General features: G+C 41.9%; 2 protein-coding genes across 3 annotated transcripts; one reads left to right on the top strand and one right to left on the bottom strand.

Moving 5' to 3' along the window:
• The first annotated feature begins 719 nt into the window (after positions 1-719).
• ngdn (neuroguidin, EIF4E binding protein) lies at positions 720-6,749 on the top strand. The gene is made up of 11 exons (XM_076290587.1): positions 720-760; positions 2,766-2,825; positions 2,944-3,015; positions 3,120-3,257; positions 3,351-3,435; positions 3,533-3,585; positions 3,662-3,779; positions 3,972-4,146; positions 5,561-5,708; positions 5,817-5,877; positions 6,603-6,749. Exons 1-11 carry the CDS (start codon positions 737-739, stop codon positions 6,620-6,622), a joined length of 954 nt encoding a protein of 317 aa, XP_076146702.1. The 5' UTR covers positions 720-736; the 3' UTR covers positions 6,623-6,749.
• A 684-nt stretch (positions 6,750-7,433) lies between these two features.
• On the bottom strand, positions 7,434-19,103 carry pabpn1 (poly(A) binding protein, nuclear 1). Of its 2 annotated transcripts, none has more exons than XM_076290585.1 (7): positions 18,645-19,103; positions 16,460-16,568; positions 15,736-15,803; positions 15,299-15,405; positions 14,057-14,144; positions 13,349-13,497; positions 7,434-8,257 (listed from the first exon to the last, which is right to left on the bottom strand). In XM_076290585.1, exons 1-7 carry the CDS (start codon positions 18,777-18,779, stop codon positions 8,062-8,064), a joined length of 852 nt encoding a protein of 283 aa, XP_076146700.1. In that variant the 5' UTR covers positions 18,780-19,103; the 3' UTR covers positions 7,434-8,061. The 2 variants fall into 2 exon arrangements, with proteins under 2 accessions (XP_076146700.1, XP_076146701.1); XM_076290586.1 differs by lacking the exon at positions 7,434-8,257 and adding an exon at positions 9,422-9,463.
• Between the last annotated feature and the right edge of the window lie 1,071 nt (positions 19,104-20,174).

The raw sequence follows: 20,174 nt of genomic DNA, 5'->3' as shown, positions 1-20,174 counted from the left end.
AGCGTTCCTGTCTGTTGGCCCACAAATTTTCATCCACATCACAATGAACATCTTCTCTTGACATATCATGACAACTTGTTCAGCCATTTGCATGTAAAGACTTATGCTATGAACTAATGCCTAATGTTGTGGGGGAGACTATTCAACAGACCCATTATAATACATTTTAATCAACATGACATAAGCAATTGATAATGTAGAAAACAGCAGATAATTGTACATAATCATTTGCATGGATGTACCAAAGCATTTGCATCTTGTTCAAAGAAATGAGAAACTGCTTTTTTTGATGTGGACAAGTGGTACAAGTGACACAATGATGTGAAGATTGTATTTTGAGAATTTTAATTCTGATCTGAGAAATGTACCAAGCGACTGAGAAAAACTGTAATGCCTTTCTTTATTGAGAATAAAGATCATACACTAATAGGCCTACATAGCCTATACATTAAACACTCCACCACAAATCTGTGGGAGAGGTTGAGGTCTATTTGCATTAATGCAGAAAATGCTATTTAGGTTAGGCTACATCATTCGTCTTATTCGGAATATTGTTTTAACGGGTTGCTATTGGAATATTAATATTCAAACAAACCCATTGTTAGAATTATAAACTGGTTGATGTAACTAGAATCTGAATAAGTCACAGCATATAACATTTATTGACATTAGAAAGGCGAAGGGCCCATGTCCCATGTCACTTTCCGTAGTTAACACTTCCGGTCACGAAATCAAAATGGCGGCGTCCCAGGATGGCAACGTGAGTATCAGACAATTGCAAATTATAAACGATTTTAAGTTCTCCTTCGTTGGTTTGGTATATAACTGTTACCAGAGTAGTAGTATAGGTCTACAATACATTTAATTCTGTAGTCTAAAAGAATAGCGTAACACAATTCTATGATAAGAAGTGATAGGACATGAACTTTAGCGTGCTAGCCGGTGTAAGCTTATGTTTATTTACCCTCCACATATTTGCCGGTTAATGTTATGCATGTATTTAAGTAAGTATAAGTATATATACTCTTTTGATCCCGTGAGGGAAATTTGGTCTCTGCATTTATCCCAATCCGTGAATTAGTGAAACACACACAGCACACAGTGTACACAGTGAGGTGAAACACACACCAGGGTTCCCGCGGATCCTTAGTCTTAAATACAACTTTCGGTTTTTAAGGCCTAAAAAAGTCTTAAATTGGCTGGGATGTTTTGAATTTTCAAAAGGGAGGTATTAAATTTGCGTATGGGACCGCCAGCGGGTGCGCGAGGGCAAGAGAGCGAGTCAAATGTTTCCATCGGTTTTGTGTATTGTAGTGACTATAAGTCTGCGGGAGGAAGTGTAGTGGTTGCAGAGTGAAGATGTTTTTCACGGGTGTGGTTAAAGGTGTGAAAACGGTAATAATACAGTATGTACAAATATGCCTGACGTTTTCGTGGTGTAGCCGAGGCCTGAGACATACGCAGGTAGCCTACGTGAGAAAGAGTTGGTAAGCCAGTTAGCGATAGAGTGGCCATACGTTCGAATTTTGGCCGGACATGGATTTTAAAAGTCCTGTCCGGCGCAGAGTTGCACTGGGCATCTAGAATCTTTGCTTGGACACAGCATCGTTTCACAAACTATGGACACGAAGACTGCTGGTAAAATTATGCGCAGTGCTTCTGTCACTCGTCTGATAATTTGCTGCGCAATTTATGAAGGAACCACGGACTGACAGAAAAAGAAATCAAACGTTTTCGCAATCAGGAGGAAATACTGTACATGTTAATTTGATCTGTTTGCATCTTTCCAGTGTGTGTTGCTGGCCTAGCCTAGGGAAGAAAATATCTGTCTAAGTTATAATACCTGTAATATCTGCCAGCAGCTTGATGGCAGCGTTTCCCAGTAGGCCTACTTCGCAAAAGTTGTGAAATATAACCGCATTTTTTTTTATGTCATAATATGTGCGTGCTTGAGATGAAACCAGCAGTTTTCAAGAGGATCTGTCTCTTAATTAATTTAAAACAAGTCAATGGTTTTACAATGTTTCAGTCAAGCTTTGGTTGGTTTAGATACAACTGGTATGCTAAATGTAAAGCAGTGGATTAACTTTAATTTGCTGTGCTGCATATGGGACAATAGATGATAGTAAATTATATAAAGTAGGCCTATTAAAATATTTAAATAGCTTAGTCTAACTTTGAAAAAAATATTGAAGGGAATCCAGTCCAGTGCACATGTCTTAGGCAAGTAGCCTAGGCTACTACAGACACAGGTGAAGAACAGTCAGCCTCAGCCAGTAAGCACAACCAAATATGTACAGCCGGCTTCAAAAGCAAGCAGCCCAGACCCTAAAATTGGGCATTCATAGCTGTGAAGGTAATTCACACAGAATTATTTTTCTAAATCCAAAATGGGGTGGGGGTTAAAATTAGTAGAAAAAAAACTATTGCATAAAACAGTTTTAAGTTGTCGCATGTATTTTTTTGCCGTGGTATAGTCTTAATTTTTCCATTTAGATGTCTTGAAAAGGTCTTAAAAGTCTTTCAATTTGCACTTGGAAAATGTGCAGATACCCTGACACACTAATCCCGGCGCAGTGAGCTCGGGGAGCAGTGAGGGGTTAGGTGCCTTGCTCAAGTGGCCTTCAGCCGTGCCTACTGGTCGGGGTTCGAACCGGCAACCCTCCGGTTACAGGTCCGAAGTGCTAACCAGTAGTTCATGGCTGCCCTTAAATTTGGCTTGACTTGGGAAGAAACTTCATGCAACATAATTTTGTTTGTGCCAGGATTTGGTCGACAGTGATTTGCCCGCTGCTGTTAAACTATTGAACACTCTCACAGAACAAGTAAGTTTCTACAATAACATTTGTCAGTCAGAGTATAATGTTACGGACACGTACATCCTACTAGCATTTGTTTAGTATGTTTGTGCATTATTTTCTTTATTTTTAATCATTTTTGAAGGTAGTGTCAGTCACAAGTCACGTCCAGAACTTGATCAAGAAAGTAAAGGATAAAGCATATCAAACGTCCAAGGTAACGAGACAGTCCTTCCTAAATCGTTCATATTCGACAATACCACTTACTATTTTATGAGTTTAATATGTATTTCTGTAATAAACAAAATTATTCTGTTTTAGGGATTGTCCTACCTCGATCTGAGGTACCAGTTGCTGTTGTTCTACCTCCAAGATGTAACACACCTGATCAGTGTCAAATCGGAGGGGAAGAGCTTGAAAGACAACGATGCCATCCACAGACTTGTCACTGTCAGAACGGTGTGTACTGAAGCCTGTTTGCATACAACTAAGTGTCTCCTTGCCTGTGTGTTGTACCCATTATATGTAATGTTATTTGTTCATTTCCTCTAGATTTTAGAGAAGATGCGCCCACTGGACCAGAAGTTGAAATATCAGATTGATAAATTGGTCCGCACAGCAGTAACAGGAAGTCTTGGTAAGATACTAATACAACAGGTGTGGTTGTTATGGGTATAGTGTATATATAGTATTGGCACACAGTGACCTTTTTTTTTTCCCCTCATTGTTTTCAGCTAGACATGATCCGCTGCATTTTCGTCCTAATCCTGACAATCTTGTCAGCAAAGTAAGTAATCTCTCCATTCCTATTGACAGTAGTGTGCATTATTCATTATTATAATATTTTATTCTTGATTATTCAGCTGGATGAGTCTGAGGGTTCTGATGAGGATGACGACATGAATGTTGGAGATTCTGAGAAGAAGGACGGCTCCTCCGCAAAGAAATATGTGCCTCCCCGAATTGCCCCAATGCATTATGGTATAGAATAACTTATACCTCTTAACCTAGCATCTTAACAAAAATGTATCAAGTGAAATGGCTGCTGGTGATAGCATTAGGTTTTTATAATGTAAAATATCTTAAATGTTTATGTATTTAGACACAAATTAATAATATACTTGTCTGTTAGATTGTTGTATCTTTACTTTTGTCTTGTGACCTTCCCTTTAGATGGCGATCTGACAGAGTCCGACAGGAAGAAGGAGCTGACCGACAAGCACAGACGCGCCGCCCTACGTAGTTCTGTGATTCAGGAGCTGCGACAGCAGTACAGTGACGCGCCAGAGGAGATCCGGGATCGGCAGGATTTCCAGACTGAACGCGAGAGTCGGGAAGAACAGCATAGGTTAGTGAGCTTGGAGCTTTAGTGACCCCAAATCCCTAATTTGAAAGACGGCCAAAGTCACAAGTGTCAAACACTGAGACCAAACATTCTCTTTGCTGGGCAAATATACTTTTTTCAAGTTTCCCAGGAATAAAGTTTGATCCATACATTTGACTTTAAGACCCAAGACTGGGATCCCCTGGGATGACTTATGAACGTTTATGTCTGCTGAATGTATATGAAAGTATTTGAAGTATATTTGCATTTATCTTAAATGAGACATAACTGAAATTCTGTTGTCGGGATCCTAGTATGATACTCCAGTGGGTTGGGAATGGGAATAAATCTCTTAAAACCTTTTATTTGAAACGTTTAAATTCTTAAAGGTTGTATCAGCGATAGCGGGGATACGTCACTTCGGTTGATTGATGTTCAAACAAAACAGAGAGCTAGTTCGCTCCTCCCTCCTTAAGCAATTAAAACTCTCCTAAACGCGCATCTCGACGGTTATTGGTTGAAACTAGGGATGTAACGTTTTCGGTATTATCACGGTATTTCTAAAAGTGTGTTCAATAAGTTCAGAAAGGACTGATAGGCCTACACAATCTGAAATAGTTTCAAAAAGTGTCCCGTTCACTTTTTTCTTCATGTTTAATTGGCTATGTGCTTATAGCTTAACTTACCTTACCATAACTTGGAGTTTGCTATTTCTGTTATTTGGATCCAATGAGTGAGACCAAAGTAAGCGTTCAAAATAAAACTTTAGGCTACTGTATTCTCCTGATAACGTGAGTGGAATGGATTTAATGTGGACGTGAACATAAAAAGAAGCAGAGTGGCTACATGATACAGTGCACATTTTGCGGTGAAAAAGTTCCGCCTTTTAAAATCAGGTGTAGCCTAATCCGAAGCGTAGTTAAAACCATCAATTAGACAACAGAATCAGTAGGGTACCAGTTTTGTTCCATTGTACCAGGCCTACTGTATGTCAACTGCAGGCTCGGATGAAGCTGGGAGGGATTAAACACACGGTTTCCACACCGCGGTAATCAATAGTGATAATCATGATGTTTGAAATGAAAACGCTAATTATTATCTTCAACATTTTTATCACGGTTTACCATTATACCGGTAATCGTTACATCCCTAGTTGAAACACTTTATTTTGCCTTTGAGTGAGTTGCCAACCCTTGTTGGTAGCAATTGTTTTTGTGTACAGATCTCGGAGCCTAGGCTGCCTACAGAGACGCGTTTTTTTGACAGCCTGCTTATGGGGCAGACAGCTAGCGGATCGTTTAGATTAGATGAATATGACCATTTATGTTTCGGCCTTTTTTGGACCTGAAATCGCTGATAAAACCTTTAAAGTGTGTGTGGAGTTCTCCATCCCATACTGTCATTGCACTTTGTGAGTGAAGAGATTTGTGGTCCACAGGAAGAACTATGAGGAGACCATGATGGTTCGTCTTGGCATGACCCGGGACCAGAAGGTCAGGAAGAGAGGGCTGGTAGGAATGACCTCCCAGCTGAACAACATCACACGTTTTGGTGACATCACAGGACTGATTGGTGGGGAAGGACAGGTATGTTTGCCACTTCCTCTGTACACTGCTACTTTGTTGTTCTATTTATAACTGCTTCGTTACATTACAATTTCTAATGAAGATATTGCTGTCTGTTCTTCAATGTAGGAGATGGAAAAACCACGAACCAAAAAGAAGAAACTGATGAAGAAGAACACAAAAAGAAAGGGTATGTTTGATCATTGAAACTTTTCCCAGGCTTGAGCAGCTTATTTAAGTGTGTAAATTGAAATGAACAAAAAGAAATTACATTAGCACAGATCAGTTAGCTGCCTGGGAAGAGCCAGGATACTGGGAAATCCCCTGCTCTTTGCAATGAGAATTTTTGGTGTAAAATCTTATTGTCTCATTAGCCACATTTACTTTTACTTTAATCTTAATGAAAGAGGTGGTGTAGTCCGTTCATATTCAAATTGAACAGCCATGTATACGCTCAATCGGACTACCCGCTGTATCTTCTCAAGGAAAAGTAGGCAACAACGGCTATTCCACAATCAAAGATTGTAAAGCGCTTGAGGGCACCTGATCGGAATAGAACATACCCTGTGTAAACAGACAGCACACATTTTTCAATCGGAATGACAACAAAAAAAAAACTGTCCATGTAAACGTGGCTAGTGTAGCCATCGCTGCATTGGTATTGTTTTGTGACCAGAGAGAGGACTACCCTCTACTAGCCTACCAACTTACCCAGGTCTCCCACACAGTACTAACCAAACCCACACCTGTTATTCAGCAGACAGGATATCCATTGGTCTGTCTGCCTGCAAACATACTATACTGTATTATAGACCTAGGTTTAGGTCTGAATGGTATGGAATTATGAAATAGTGTTTTCCAAACAGATTAAGATGTCCACACTTTTAAGTCATATTTTTGGTGTTCTTTCAACAGCTTTCAAGAAACGTCGTTAGAGCGAGCTGGTACAAGCCCAACGGCTGAAATTCCACTACATACCAGCTCACTTTCAACTTGGTGCATAAATATATTCAGCTTTCACTGTTGTCATTTGGTTTATTAAATGTGTATGCTGCAAATTAATCTCGCTTCTTGGGTTTTTTCATTTTTAAGGAAATAAACCTGTCAAAAGGGTTACTGAATTGGCCTTTCTTTAATCAGACATACATGTACTGTCGGATATTTTAGATTTGTGTAAAATGTATTTGCTATGAAATTAATTTTGAGTTATGTGATTCATTTTAGCCACCGTCATCCTTTCACCGAACTGGAACTCAGGGTTCCTACTCAAATGAACTAAAATTCCATTCATTTTCCCTGACAAAAAACCTGAATTTTTATGACATGAATGGTACAATATACCGACCAATGATTTCAGAGTAGCTGCGTAGCGTTCAAGAATCTTGTATCAAATAAATGGGCATTGAATAAACAAGGTTAGGCTAACCACAACCACTTAAGCAAGCAGTAAAGCTAATAATGAGCTACATGAATTCTGCATGAAAATATATGTATTTTGGGAAGTAGAACTTTAAACTGCTACAACAAAATTCCCTGATAATTCATGACTTTGCCCCAAAAATTAATTTTTTTCTTGACTTATTCCAGACACTTTCCATGTCTGGAATAACTTGGATCAAATTTCCATATTCCAGAAATTCCATGACCTGTGGGAACCCTGACAACTGTAATAGTTATTTAACTATTTCAGTCAAAACAATCACAAGATAAAACATTGTTACAGATAGAAAACACTGACAACCTTCATTTATTTTTACACAATGTTCTTTTTATTTTATTTTTTTTTCTAATTACAGACTCATGGGTTAAAAATAAAATAAAAAAAGCAAAACATCTTTTCTCTTTTTGTGTTCAAACCCGCTCCCCCGTCTCAAAAAAACCAAACCTTTCCACACAAACCCCACCCCGACCCACCCCAATCCCCAAGGAAATAAAAGCCCTGTCCTGCTCTCCACCATTAAATAAATTGATGCCTACAGCCCCAAACCCCCTCACTAAGATCTCCTGCCATGCCATGGACTGCCCTGCGCACTGAAAGAGAAAAGTGAGAGAGAGATAGACAGAAACAGAGAGAGAGACAGGGGCCCGGGCCCTGGAACCCTCCCCAACTCTCTCCGCTCCCCCTGCTGGGTCTTCCTCACTCATCCAAACTCCGCCTCTGCCGCTAGTGGGGCTTAGCTCTCTTAGCCTGGCTCATCCTCTCTCTCTAGATTTATATATATTAATATATGTGGTGGGATGTATGCCGTGCTGTTGGCCTAGTGTTTGTGTACGTATGTGTGTGTGCATGTATCTGTGTGTTTGTGTGCACGTGTAATATGTCTGGGTTTTTTTTCTTGTGTGTGTTTGCTTGCTTGTTTGTTTGTGTGAGAGATCAACGCTTGTTGTTGTAGTAAATACCAGCAGCAGTGGGCCTGTGGTCGCCCTGCCCCCCACCCCCGCCCCCCCACACGGACAGAATGGGGTGAGTGTGCATAGCAGGAGCGGAGAGAGAGAGAGACGCCGCCGAGACAGTAGGGGGCGCCGCCGCCACTTGAGGAGGAGTGGTCAGCCTCCACTGGTCCTGAAACCTGAAACGACAAGAAGTGGTCTAATATACAGAGAAAGATAGAGATAAAGGATAGAATGAGAGTGAAGGATAGAGAGGTTGAGAAGACAGGGTTTTGGGTGACAGTAAGAGATTCATGGGGAGAGGGGTTTAGACACAGGAAGCGGGACTCCATGAGGGGGAAGATAAAAAGAAAGGGAGGGTTACTAAGCAGGGCAGGAAAAAAGGGTAAAAAAAAAAAAAAGAAAAATCCAAAACAGTGAAGATGGCAAACATGTTTCTGGCCATGCTTTTCTGCAGAAAGAATGATGAACACTACGCAGGCGCGGCCCGAGAGGGAGGCGAACAACAGATGAGTGTGGAAATAACCAAACAAGCATGATCCACTGAACACTGAAAGGGCCACCATGTGACCACTGGGGGAGGGGGGGGACTGAACGCAGGCAAGCAAGGGATGAACCAGTGGGAAGAAAGGAACGCAAACCAAAAACAGCGATGGGAGGGAAAGGAGAGACAGAGGATGAGTGGTAACTGCTTCTTAGAGTACAAAAAAGGAAGGAGGAAGGGAGGAGAAAGAAAAACAAAAGAAAGTAATATATGATACTCCAATATCATAACTTAAAAAATTAAACAACATTCTTTGCTATTCGTTCGAAGTTCACATATTCAATACAGTAATCTTTTTCTTAAGGTTTTCTTTCAACTTTGCAGTTTTGATGTACTGAACACAAAACAGGAGAAAGCCTGTACTTGGTGTGAAAGAAAGAAGTGGGGGTGAGGGAGGTTCACAACCAGACCAAGGAGACATCTGCAGCCTGAGATAACATCTTTTTTTCTTTCTTTTTTTTTTTTTTCTCCAAAAAACAAAAACAAAAACAAAAAAATAATCAACAGATCAAGAAAGAAAATGCCACCCAAGCTCCCCCAAAACGGCCACTTGATACCTTACCAGGATGACCGCACCACGTCCGCACACGCACGCGCACACACAATCGCACACTGCATCCAGCCAGCCAGTCAGTCTGTCTGTCCAGGAGAGGGTCTTTTTTTTTCTCCTCTTTTTTTGTCTTTTTTTTCTTCTGAGATTTTTTTTCTTCCTTTATTGGGGGGGTACTTTTTTCTTTTCTTTTTTTTTTGTTAAGGGAATAGGGGGAGATGATAGTAAAGAAGAGTGGGGGGGGGGGGTTATTAGTAAGGGGAATACCACGATGTTGATCGCCCTCGGCCCCTGGAAAAGAGAGAGAAAAAGAGGGTGAGTTTTTTTCTTAATTATTTCTTTAAAATATTTGGTTGGTTTGATTTGAGAGTTAAAAAAAAAAAAAAAAAAAAAAAAGAACACCAATTTTCATGTATGGTGCAGTTGTGCGTGGTAGTGTTTGGGTAATGTCTATGGTCAGAGAGGTTGGTCATCAATACTTGAAAAAAAAAAGGGGGGAAAGGATCAAATACAGTATAAATAGTGCATAATTTCATCTGTAAATTTCTCATCTGTAATATGTATACCATTGTTGTGATTAAGGCCCTTACAGGCATAAACAATAATCACAATGATCAACTGTGTGCAAAGTAATTCAAGTGGCTGGAGACACTGAAAGAGTTTCTCCCAACATTATGTGATGTGTGTGTGTGTATGTATGTATGTGCGCGCAGCTACAGCTGATTAGAGTGTGCGCCTGTGTTAGGGGACAGGGAGGGGGGGTGGGGCAGTGAAGGCACTCTCTCTCCCTCTTTCTCTCTCTCTGTGTAAGGGCGGCTCCTGTGGTCTCTGTAGGGAGAAATCCCTGGAACAGACATCAACTGCCCCACAAGTACAGACACACACGCGCATGCACACCCACACACTCGCACTTAACACATCCAAGACTTTTGGGCAAAAACTGCAAACACAAACCACACGAGAAGCCTTAACAAACCTTAACATAAAGCACTCATGTTCCACATGTCCATACACAAATGCTACTTATTGCAAATCACATCACTGCCCAATTTGTAAACACACACGCACAAACACACGGCATGGGCCAGACTCTTGACAGATCATGGAAGAATACAGCTAAGACCCAAGCACATCCCGTTTTTTAACATACACACATATCTGCATGCATTCAACTAGTCTGAAATCTTCAAACAACGTGCTGGCTCCACAAACACACAGATACACACATATAATACAACACTACATGGACATCCATTCCAACAGCCATACATAACACAAAACCAACACAGCTTGCTTGGCATTCACAACCCCCCCCCAACCCTCTACTGTTTAGGTATAATACTCCAGCACACCCTAAAATGTCAGGGCTCAAAGCTGGAGCTGACACCAGAGGTCAGATAGGCCAAATAGATCAGCGTCAGAGGTCAACATCAGGCTGCAGGAATGAACCCTCCATTCTGTTTGTGATTGGTCAGGAGAAAGTCACATGGACTTTAGTGGACTTGGCGTGCCCTCTGGTGAGCCCCTGCTTGCCCAAGGCTGCAGCTTGCAGCATAAACTCTGGGCACTGAATTGCATGTTCAGTGTGTGTCTTTATTGCTATAACTCAAATTAAGAAATAAAATAATAAATTAAAATTAACTAAAAAGCAGGATTGTGTGAGCGGTCGTTGTGGGCCGATGAATGCTGGTCACCATCCAGAGTGCTTTGTTTCAAAAGGTCTAAGAATTGATCGTTCCAGACTTTTGATGCCAACAGTGCAACCAGGCACTGGAATGTGACACTCACTGAGCTTGAATCAATTTGTGATGACAAGGGTTTTTTTTTTCTTCCATTCATTTAATGCAGTTAATGAACACTGGATCTTTAACCACCCAGTATAATCAATAACAGCTGGGCGAAAACAACATTTTAGCTCAGCAAAGCTTACTTGATGTCCAAGCTTAGAGTTTTTCTGTTAAAAGGCCAGATTGCTGTGGGTTTTTCAAGAAATGTTCCCACTCACTCCAGGCAAAAACAGAGACTCGACGGCCTGCTCGGTACCTCTCACACCCATGCCAGGGTTCAGAACATATGAGGCGATGACTAGGAGATGATCTGTATGGTGATGGTGTTTGCAACGTATGCTGTGTATGTGTGTTGCATGCGTGCAAACACCTACGTTGAAGTATTTCTCTCAACCAAACTAAATGAATTGATAAACAAACAAAAGCAGCAATAAATAAAAACAAGAGCGCACGCATGGGTGGGGGTGGGGGAAGGCAGGAGGTAACAGATCGTGTGTATATATACGTACACGTTTGTTTTGTGTATCTGTATTGTGAGCATGTCTTCCTCACTTAGCACTAACAGTTAGGGGGCGGTTAAGTGATTAAGTCTCAGCCACATTTTTGTCCAAACAACCTCTGTAAGAAGAACACTTTTGTACAGACTGATACATGATCATAACAGCACAGGGTCTGATCCTTCTCTTACTTAGGCGAAACAACTACCACAGACCGACACAGAATTTACAAAATCTCCAACTCCATTTTCATCCAATGAAACTCCGTTAAGCGTTAAAAGGCAACCAGAGAAGACCAACAAACAAGGCATGCACTCAGCTCCTTTTGCCAATCCCATCAATGGCCCTGTCAATCACACAAGCACTCAACAGGGCCAGGACAACCAATAAGCATCAGCAAGAGTGAAGGGCCTCGCCACCCCCCATCACTAGGGATGCACCGATTGTGAAATTCTGGGCCGATATCAATACCGATGTCAATAACCGATACTGATATTTTTTTTAACATTCATTAAAAAAAGCTGAACCATTTTCAAATCGTTCAGGCCTTCATAGCACAAGATTTTCCAAATGCAGCATTGATGCAACCTAACAGATAAACACGGCCATCAGTAAATCTTATAAATTTGTAATGCCAATATCAGTCAACAAGGCCGATATATCGGTGCATTCCTACTCATGACAGGTCAATGCTTCAGGTGAAACAGGCTGCAGAACTAAACAGTATACACCACTGCACTACTGTGGATCCCAACCTGGCCAAGTGGATTCAACGGCAGTAATGACCTGGGCATTCAGCTTAGACATGGCTGGAGAACAATCACTATATTGGCGAAGCTTCCATTTTCGAAATGCTTTGTTTTGCCCCTGATATTTCAGTTGGAGAAAACACTTGCACAAGAATGACAGGGCACTCTACAGTTTTACATGCAAGCGACTGACTTCACTACTGTGCACAAACATAACTATTGAAGGTCGCCCACCCCCCCTGCAGGCTCCTCTCTCGACTACCTGACTACAGCTGCCACTAGTATCATTCACAGGCCCACACCAGCTCAGAGAACAAGGGCAGCTCAAACCACAGCAGGGTACAATATGCTAGAACTACATCAATGTTAACAACTCATTTACCAGCAATAACAATGAGACTACAAGACCTGCCGTGTACAGCCAAACACATCCATCATATCACCATTACAGGGCATCCTTTGCAGTCTCCAATGCCATTTGACTTCAGCCTATTGGTTTGACCAAAGAGTAGCAGACTTACTGTTCAGCAAAAACAGTCCTTCATAACATTTTGTTTGGAGAGTGCAATTGGTCAGCAGTTAGCTGTTAGAGAATAGAACTGCCCTGCCCTATAATAGTCCTGAATGACCAGACTTTAACACAGCCATCACATGCAAGCCCCTATATAAAGCAAGCACCTGCCAGGCTGGAGTAAAAATCTAGAGCAGGTCCTGCTGTGTGTACACCACACTCTACCCTAGTAACAGAGTTTAACACCCGTCTTCTAAATTACTACCAGCCAAGAGAGTTTAGCCAAAACCACAACCAGACACACTTGCTTCTACCTTTCCTGGAGAAGTCGTGAACTCTGGTTTAAACCCATCTTATCTGTCTGGAGTCTGACTGAAGATCAGGACCTGCTGCAGTAACAATGCCTACTCCAGACACACCACCCCCTTAAAATACTCTCTTCCTGGTGTGTCATTAATGCTTCTCTCACTCAAAGACCCAATCTCCATCCCTCTTTTACTCTTTTCTTAAGCAATGCTCAGACTTAACTCAATCTTCATCTCACTACACCTCCTCTCTTTCCTTGTGTGTGTGTGTGTGTGTGTGTGTGTGTGTGTGACAGAGAGAAAGTGGAACTGGCCGTCCGCTCTCACCTGAAGGCCCGTCCTCTGCCTCTGGGTGGCGTGTAGCCGCTGTAGTAGCGTGACCGGGATGAGAAGTTGACCCGCGAGCGGAACCGAGCACGGGGGAACCCGCGGTCTGTGGTGCTGATTCCTGGTCGGTTTGTTCTCTTGGCGCCGACCTGCCCAAAGGAAGAAAAACTGTGAGCTACTCTTAAAATAAGCTCTTCAAAGGAAGTACCTAAAAATATTCTTGACACTACCATGTATAGAGCAAGATGGGAGCAGAACTAGACTCACTGGGACACATCAGTATGCATACTATTATAGATAACACACACACTTATACTGATTTTGTTATGTCTGTACATTAAAACAACAATATGCATTCTGTACATTGAGCAAGGTATTGCCATTGGGGCCGACTGAATGCAAATGGAGCCGACTGAAATTAATTTAGTTTCTGCGTTACATATCAAGAATGATTGATTGCAAATTCAATAGCGGAGGAATTATAATGGCCCGAACAAATTCCACAACTGGCTTTAATGTGCTGGCCTGTTTTTTATTTCCATAAGAATTTCAATGAAACCAACCTTGTATCCAAAGTCGTCATACTGATACTGGGCAGTGTACATACGAGCATGGGATATGGAATATGATTGCGTACGAAGATAATCTACTTGATGTTTGAGTAGGAGAAATCACTTACAAGAGGGAGACAGAGCGCTCAACACTCACCTTAATCTGTCGTCCTCTGAAGAGGGATTCGTCTAGTGCCATGGCTGTCCTCACAGACTCCTTATCTGCAAACTCGATGTAAGCAAACCTGTAACCAGACCGCACACACAAAAATCAATACTCATTAAAAGACTCTTTTTAAAGTCAATATCTCAGGTAATGAAATAGATGCCTAATGCATGATCATATCAACAGTTTTTCCACCAGATTTATTGGAAGGATGGAAGAGCACAATTGACTACTTTATTGTTGCTGGGGTATTGTTCTTTAAACCTACAGTTGCACATTACTGTTGTACTCCCCATACTAAATGCAATCCTTTTAAAAGTATATTTTGTCCCCCCCCCTTTATTCAGATAGGACAGCGAAGACTGACAAGGAAGCAAGCGGAAGAGAGATGGGACAAGAGCAGGAAACGACCATGGGTCAGACCCCAACCCTTGTCCCCCACAGGACCCAAATAGGGTCCTCCTGTGCCACAGCTTCCTCATCTCGTGTGCATTTCTGCCACCGTCAGATAGGCTCCCCAAACTCACTGAACTGTAATAAAGAGAGATGTCCAAAGGCCATTAGGCCCAGTGCTGACCTACATAGCTACTCCTCCTGCTTTTTAGGACAACTCCAGGGGACAACTAGCCTTCCTGACACCGTCTGTCTGCTTTAGACAAAAACTGTTACAATTAGATGCCAAACTAGCCCAAAGGAGGAAGCTTTGCATTATTCAAGTAGGACAAGAGAACAGCTATACCACATGACTAACTACCACACAACCTTATTGAAGAAAGGTCAGCCCACTCAGCGGTCTTAAACCAGTCATATGTGAAATGTAAATCTACATAAATAGATTTATATTAATCCACTGTAAAGCTACATGCTGGGACGAACCTGCTAAACTAGATTTAAAAAAAAAAAAGTCAATCAATATGATGTCCTTGCATGTCCACATGTGATTATAGCTCAAATAGATTTTAGATGATCATTTTTTAATTAAATGCATGCGTCTGATTAGCCACTCCCTTCCTGATGTAGGACCAGTCACATTCTCTGGCAGCTGACAACATTGATATCTACATAAAGACAGGCTTTACACATAGCAAATGTAGCAAACATGTAGCAAGTTCCTTTGTAACTTTGTGAACATATAGGGCTTGGTGAATAACATTTTGATTTACACTTGGATCTCAAACATTACTACATCCTTAGTGAGAAAATAGCAGAGAAACCACAACAGTGGCGTAATACCCTTTGGGGTGGCCTGTGTACTTGTCACACAGGATAGTGACTCTGTTTACGGAGCCGCAGCCGTGGAAGTGAGCCTCAAGCTCCTCTGCAGTGGCACCATAGTCCACCTGGTGGACAGAGGGAGAAAGTGAGGTCACTCAAACCAAAACCGCACAGGAAGTAGAATCATTTTAATGCATTTTTTTTTTGTCATTTCATATTTGACTGTACTGGTACATAAAAGACAACAAAGAATACACACTGTCTTTCAAATGCAATGAATGACTATTTACTTATATTAATGGACCCAAACAAATCAGTTGGCATCACCTGCGTGGGTTGGTAATTCATTTATTAGTTATTGATTATTAATACCCTGCATAAACTGAAGATGGAGAACCAATCAAACCATTCCCATGTGTCCTGAACAGTACTGAAAGAACAAAATACACACTTACGTTTCCGACGTAGATTGACCTCCCATCTGCCTCCATCTTCTCTTCAATGGACATGATGACCGGACCAGCTGGAGAAAGGACCACATCGTTATTTAGCCGTTGGGACCACATAGTTATTTAGAGATGTATGCTCATACCCAGCATACATCTTGTTTTAACACATTGCATCTGAACACAAGCTGGAGAATACTTGTGTGAGAATTCTACAATAGATGCAATTCAAGACAAACACCATCCACAAGATACGATACACCAATTTGGGCTCGACTGTGATTGCAAAGGTACTAGGACAATAAAATTTAATTCAGCATCGAACAACATACTGTAAAAAAGGTAAGCGCCCGACAGCCAATTACTTGTAAAGTTGAGGAGGTACTCATATCTCAGATTTGTGTTTATCTTTTGTGGAACATAAGGAGAGCTGAAAAATGCAAAGGTTCATATTTTAAACACAAATACCTGGTAAGTGACTACAAGCCTGTTTGACATAAGAGCTTATAAGGCTGAACGGATGCCTCATCTGAACAGATACCCGGGATGCCAAACAGGACCATAGTGGTCTCTGTCTCCCTCTGCTAGATGCAACTGGTACATGATACCGTCTCTGATGCAAGTGCAGTGAATTGACTGCAGTGCTCTCCTTGAGCTGCACGACACTTGCTGTTCTCCTGCTCGTTTCTTGTCATCTCACCCCCCCCCCCTCCCCACACACACACAAACTCACTGGGTGGAGGGCTCAGGTTCATCTGTTTCTCCACCTCGTTCTGTAGCTCCTTCAACTTCTCCGCTTCCTCCTCCATCTCTCGCACCCGGGCTTTGATCGCCTCCAGTTCCTACAGTCCATAGTGGGGTAGACAGAAAAGAAGATGGGACAGAAGCAAAAACAAATTAAAACACACACACACAGTACACTACACACCAATGTTAACCACTAATGAATTCCTCAATTTCCTCTTAATCAACTACACCCTTAATCAACACCCTATCCAAATTACATAAATTCAAATTGTATTTTGTGTATAATTTCTAAATCATAAAAGTGCATAAAACTAATCACATCGACAAATAATCTAGACGATTCTCCATAGTGGAGATGGGAAAACTAGCTGGATGCTGGCACATTCATCTCAGTAACGTCGGGGCATTACGCCACAAGCGGCTGCAGCCCCGTTTGACCCCGTTCCAGCAGCTACCACGGGCAAACTGAAGGCATGCACGTACAGACACGATGGGCCGAGGTCTTTCAGTGGCATGTCCATTAACCATTCAACTTCAGACTGTCCACTCAGCAAAGACGCCCCCGTCGCTGCTGCAGTGCTACTGTCGTGGACACTACCGACATGCCTGTCTGCATGCACGGTGGCATCCTCTCACACGAACACATACAGTTTCTCTCTCACACACACACGCGCGCGCACACACACACACACACACACACACGAGCCTGCCCTCCCATCTCTGCTGCATTGCAGGGCAACGAGAGCCGCTCCAGCTCCATCCTAAATCGACTCGCATGTGATGCCCTCTCTTATCACAATTGAATCCAGTCCAGGTCTTCACGATGCCACATAAAGGAGTTACTAATTCAATTCACAGCTGATTTTTAAGGGACATAGCATAACACCTATATCACTAAAATGACTGTAAATCGTCTGCCTTTGTCAGCACCTGAAACACGACGAAATCATACTAAATTTGTTTGACAAACACCTTCCGAAGAAAAAGACAACGTTCTGCAAGGGAAAGAGATGCATCCTCTGGAGTACCGCACCCCATGTCTTGTGAGCACAGATCTTGAGCTAGCTACACCATACACACGCCAAACACATTCGTGGATTAAAACAAATCTTCAAATGATATTACCTTGCAGGCTAAGTAAATGCATGTTAAGATGCATCAAAAGCATTCTATAAAAATAAGAAATACATACATATACATATATATATATATATATATACACATATATACATACATACACATACACACACACACACACACACATTTAATTGCATTATCTAGTGGTCTAACGTCAGGGTAATAAGAGTTTCTATGACTTACCCTTTGCTGGAAACAACTAACGTTAACGTTACATTAAGTAGCAGCTTGTCTCGCTATCCAGCATCACAATTATTTAATAGGTTTAAATCTGCCATTCCACCTCCGAGATTAAGCCACTTTATCCAACTTGCCGGCCATCTCACAATGTCCCTTAGCAGCTAACAAGAAGGCCATTTGTGGCTAACGTTAACGTTACCAGTGATAGTCGCATCACCATAACTATTAACCCGCTTGCAAGGCTCAACATTAACTCTGTTCACTGATGTCAGTGCCGCATACCGTTTACATTCATGTTAGCTACTTTGCTAACGACTGACAATGGCCATATCTTTCCAAAAAGTTGACAATGTAAGAACAAGTCTTTCCTAGCACCACACTGAAAAGCTGCTGTAAACAGACCCAATTCGAATAAGAAAGGAGGCGTGTTTACCGTCAACTCTTTCCTTCTCGGCGGATAGACTCACACTGCTGCTAATGGCGGCCTGTCCTATCCTCGCCCCTGTCTCTTACATCTCCGTCTCGCATTTTTGCGACGAAGATTTTTTTCCCCACTAGGTCGACAGCTCTGGCGCAGGGAACCACAACCAACGCTGCGCCAACATGGCCGCCAACACCACGCATGTCACCATCCGATTCTGCTGCACTGCGTGAGCCACAATGGCGGATAACGCAACCCGGCGGTAGCAGTTACATGGTGTGTAGCACGAGTTTAATTGTGTGTATGTTTTAGCATTTAGTCACCTTGGGAAAAACCCAAATGTTGTGTTCAATCATGATACACTGACTTCCAACAACACGCACGCCATACAGCTAGACGTATTTAACGTTAACGTTATGTGTCCTTCACTCACCGGGTCCTCAATAGCGGCCTCTCCCTCTTCTAATCCTGGCTCTTCGTCGCCGACACCTGGGTCTTCAAGTTCTGGGTGTCCTGGATCTGAGTCCAGCAGAGATTCCTCCGCCAATCCGTTACCAAACTCCGCCATCGCCCGATTCCCGCTGGTCCAACACGCCTCGTGGCTACACTACAGGCCCCTACTCACACGGAGGGGATAGTGAGTGGGGCTAGCGAGAAAAAAAAAAACGGCGGAAAACGCCGCTCAGGAAAGTTAAAATGGGGAATAAAGGCCCGCCTCGATTCAAAAGCCTGTACGATTTCTCAGACAGAAAAATGTGACGACTCAGACCGGCTGGTTTTTCTTAATAATGTTCGTAAGACAGAGTCCAGATTGTAGGAGAATTACATTAAAATAAAATTTAAAAGCAACGATTTTCTTCGCGAGCACCGTGTCTTCCAGAACAGAAATGGATGCCGGGGGTGGAGTTTCAGATCACTGCGGGCGACACATTGATTGCTTATTCGTCACTTGCACATTGAAGACACACCTCCACCATGATTTGAGGGTAGCGATTGGTTCTATGGCAGGGCATTTCTGTCCTCTGGCTAATGTGGTTTTACAATTCAAACTACAATTCGACGACGGTAGCGTCATTCAGATGAGGGCAGAGTGGAAGCCTGTCTACGTGTATGTCGTAAATTTGGCCTAATGTGGATGGGAGAGTGTCAGCACTTCATCTCTACTCCCAGACACTACAATTAAAAACTGGTATCGATTCGAATATATAAGCTGATTAATTCTTAAAGATTAATAGACCAGACACAAACATATATATATATATTTATATGTGACTAGTATAGTGAAGTGATGTGAAACTGAAATGTTAATCGGAATGCTGTTGAACAGCCTCAAAAGCTCCGTCTCAAAAACAGCCTCTATCTGAGTAGAAAATATATAATAGGACATTTTTTAATTATTTGGGGAAAAAACAAACTGGACACACCATGACTAAGACCCACTCACATTTTTATTTGCTGTAATTTTAAAAAAGCACTCGTTTAAACATTGTTGATACATTGAGAAGTGTAACCTGCATGTACATCTTTAGGTGTTCTGGGGATGGATTTCAATGGCTTGAACTTCATAGGCTGTAAAACCTGACATTCCCTATTGAAGCCAGTATTATACTATAATATTGCCATGTTGGGAAGAAGGCTGCCATGAAGACATTTAGTCTGTTGTGAGCTTAAAACAGGGGTGTCAAAGCTTTATGTCTTGTTTGCTCTTAAGTAGGCATAGTAAACAAGTATATCACCAGACAACAATCTGATACCCATGCAGGAAAATGGAACGAAAGACTAACCAATAGCATATAGGTTTCAGCATTTCATGCATAATGGCGCAATGTGCTATATAGTAAGCATCTTATGTTTCTGGGCATGCAGTGAAAAAAACCCCATCAGTTCTTGGCATGGTTGCTGGGTTGCAGAGCATCTGTATCCATGGAGTAATGTGGTAAGCATGTGTTAAAACTCGTATTAT

The sequence above is a fragment of the Alosa pseudoharengus genome, unplaced genomic scaffold (assembly GCF_046254945.1).
Source record: "Alosa pseudoharengus isolate Yale_2024_CS ecotype anadromous, Long Island Sound unplaced genomic scaffold, YU_APseudo_1.1 YU_APseudo_1.1_scf_18, whole genome shotgun sequence".
Lineage (NCBI taxonomy): Eukaryota > Metazoa > Chordata > Actinopteri > Clupeiformes > Clupeidae > Alosa > Alosa pseudoharengus.
This window is presented reverse-complemented; position numbering and strand designations above follow the sequence as displayed.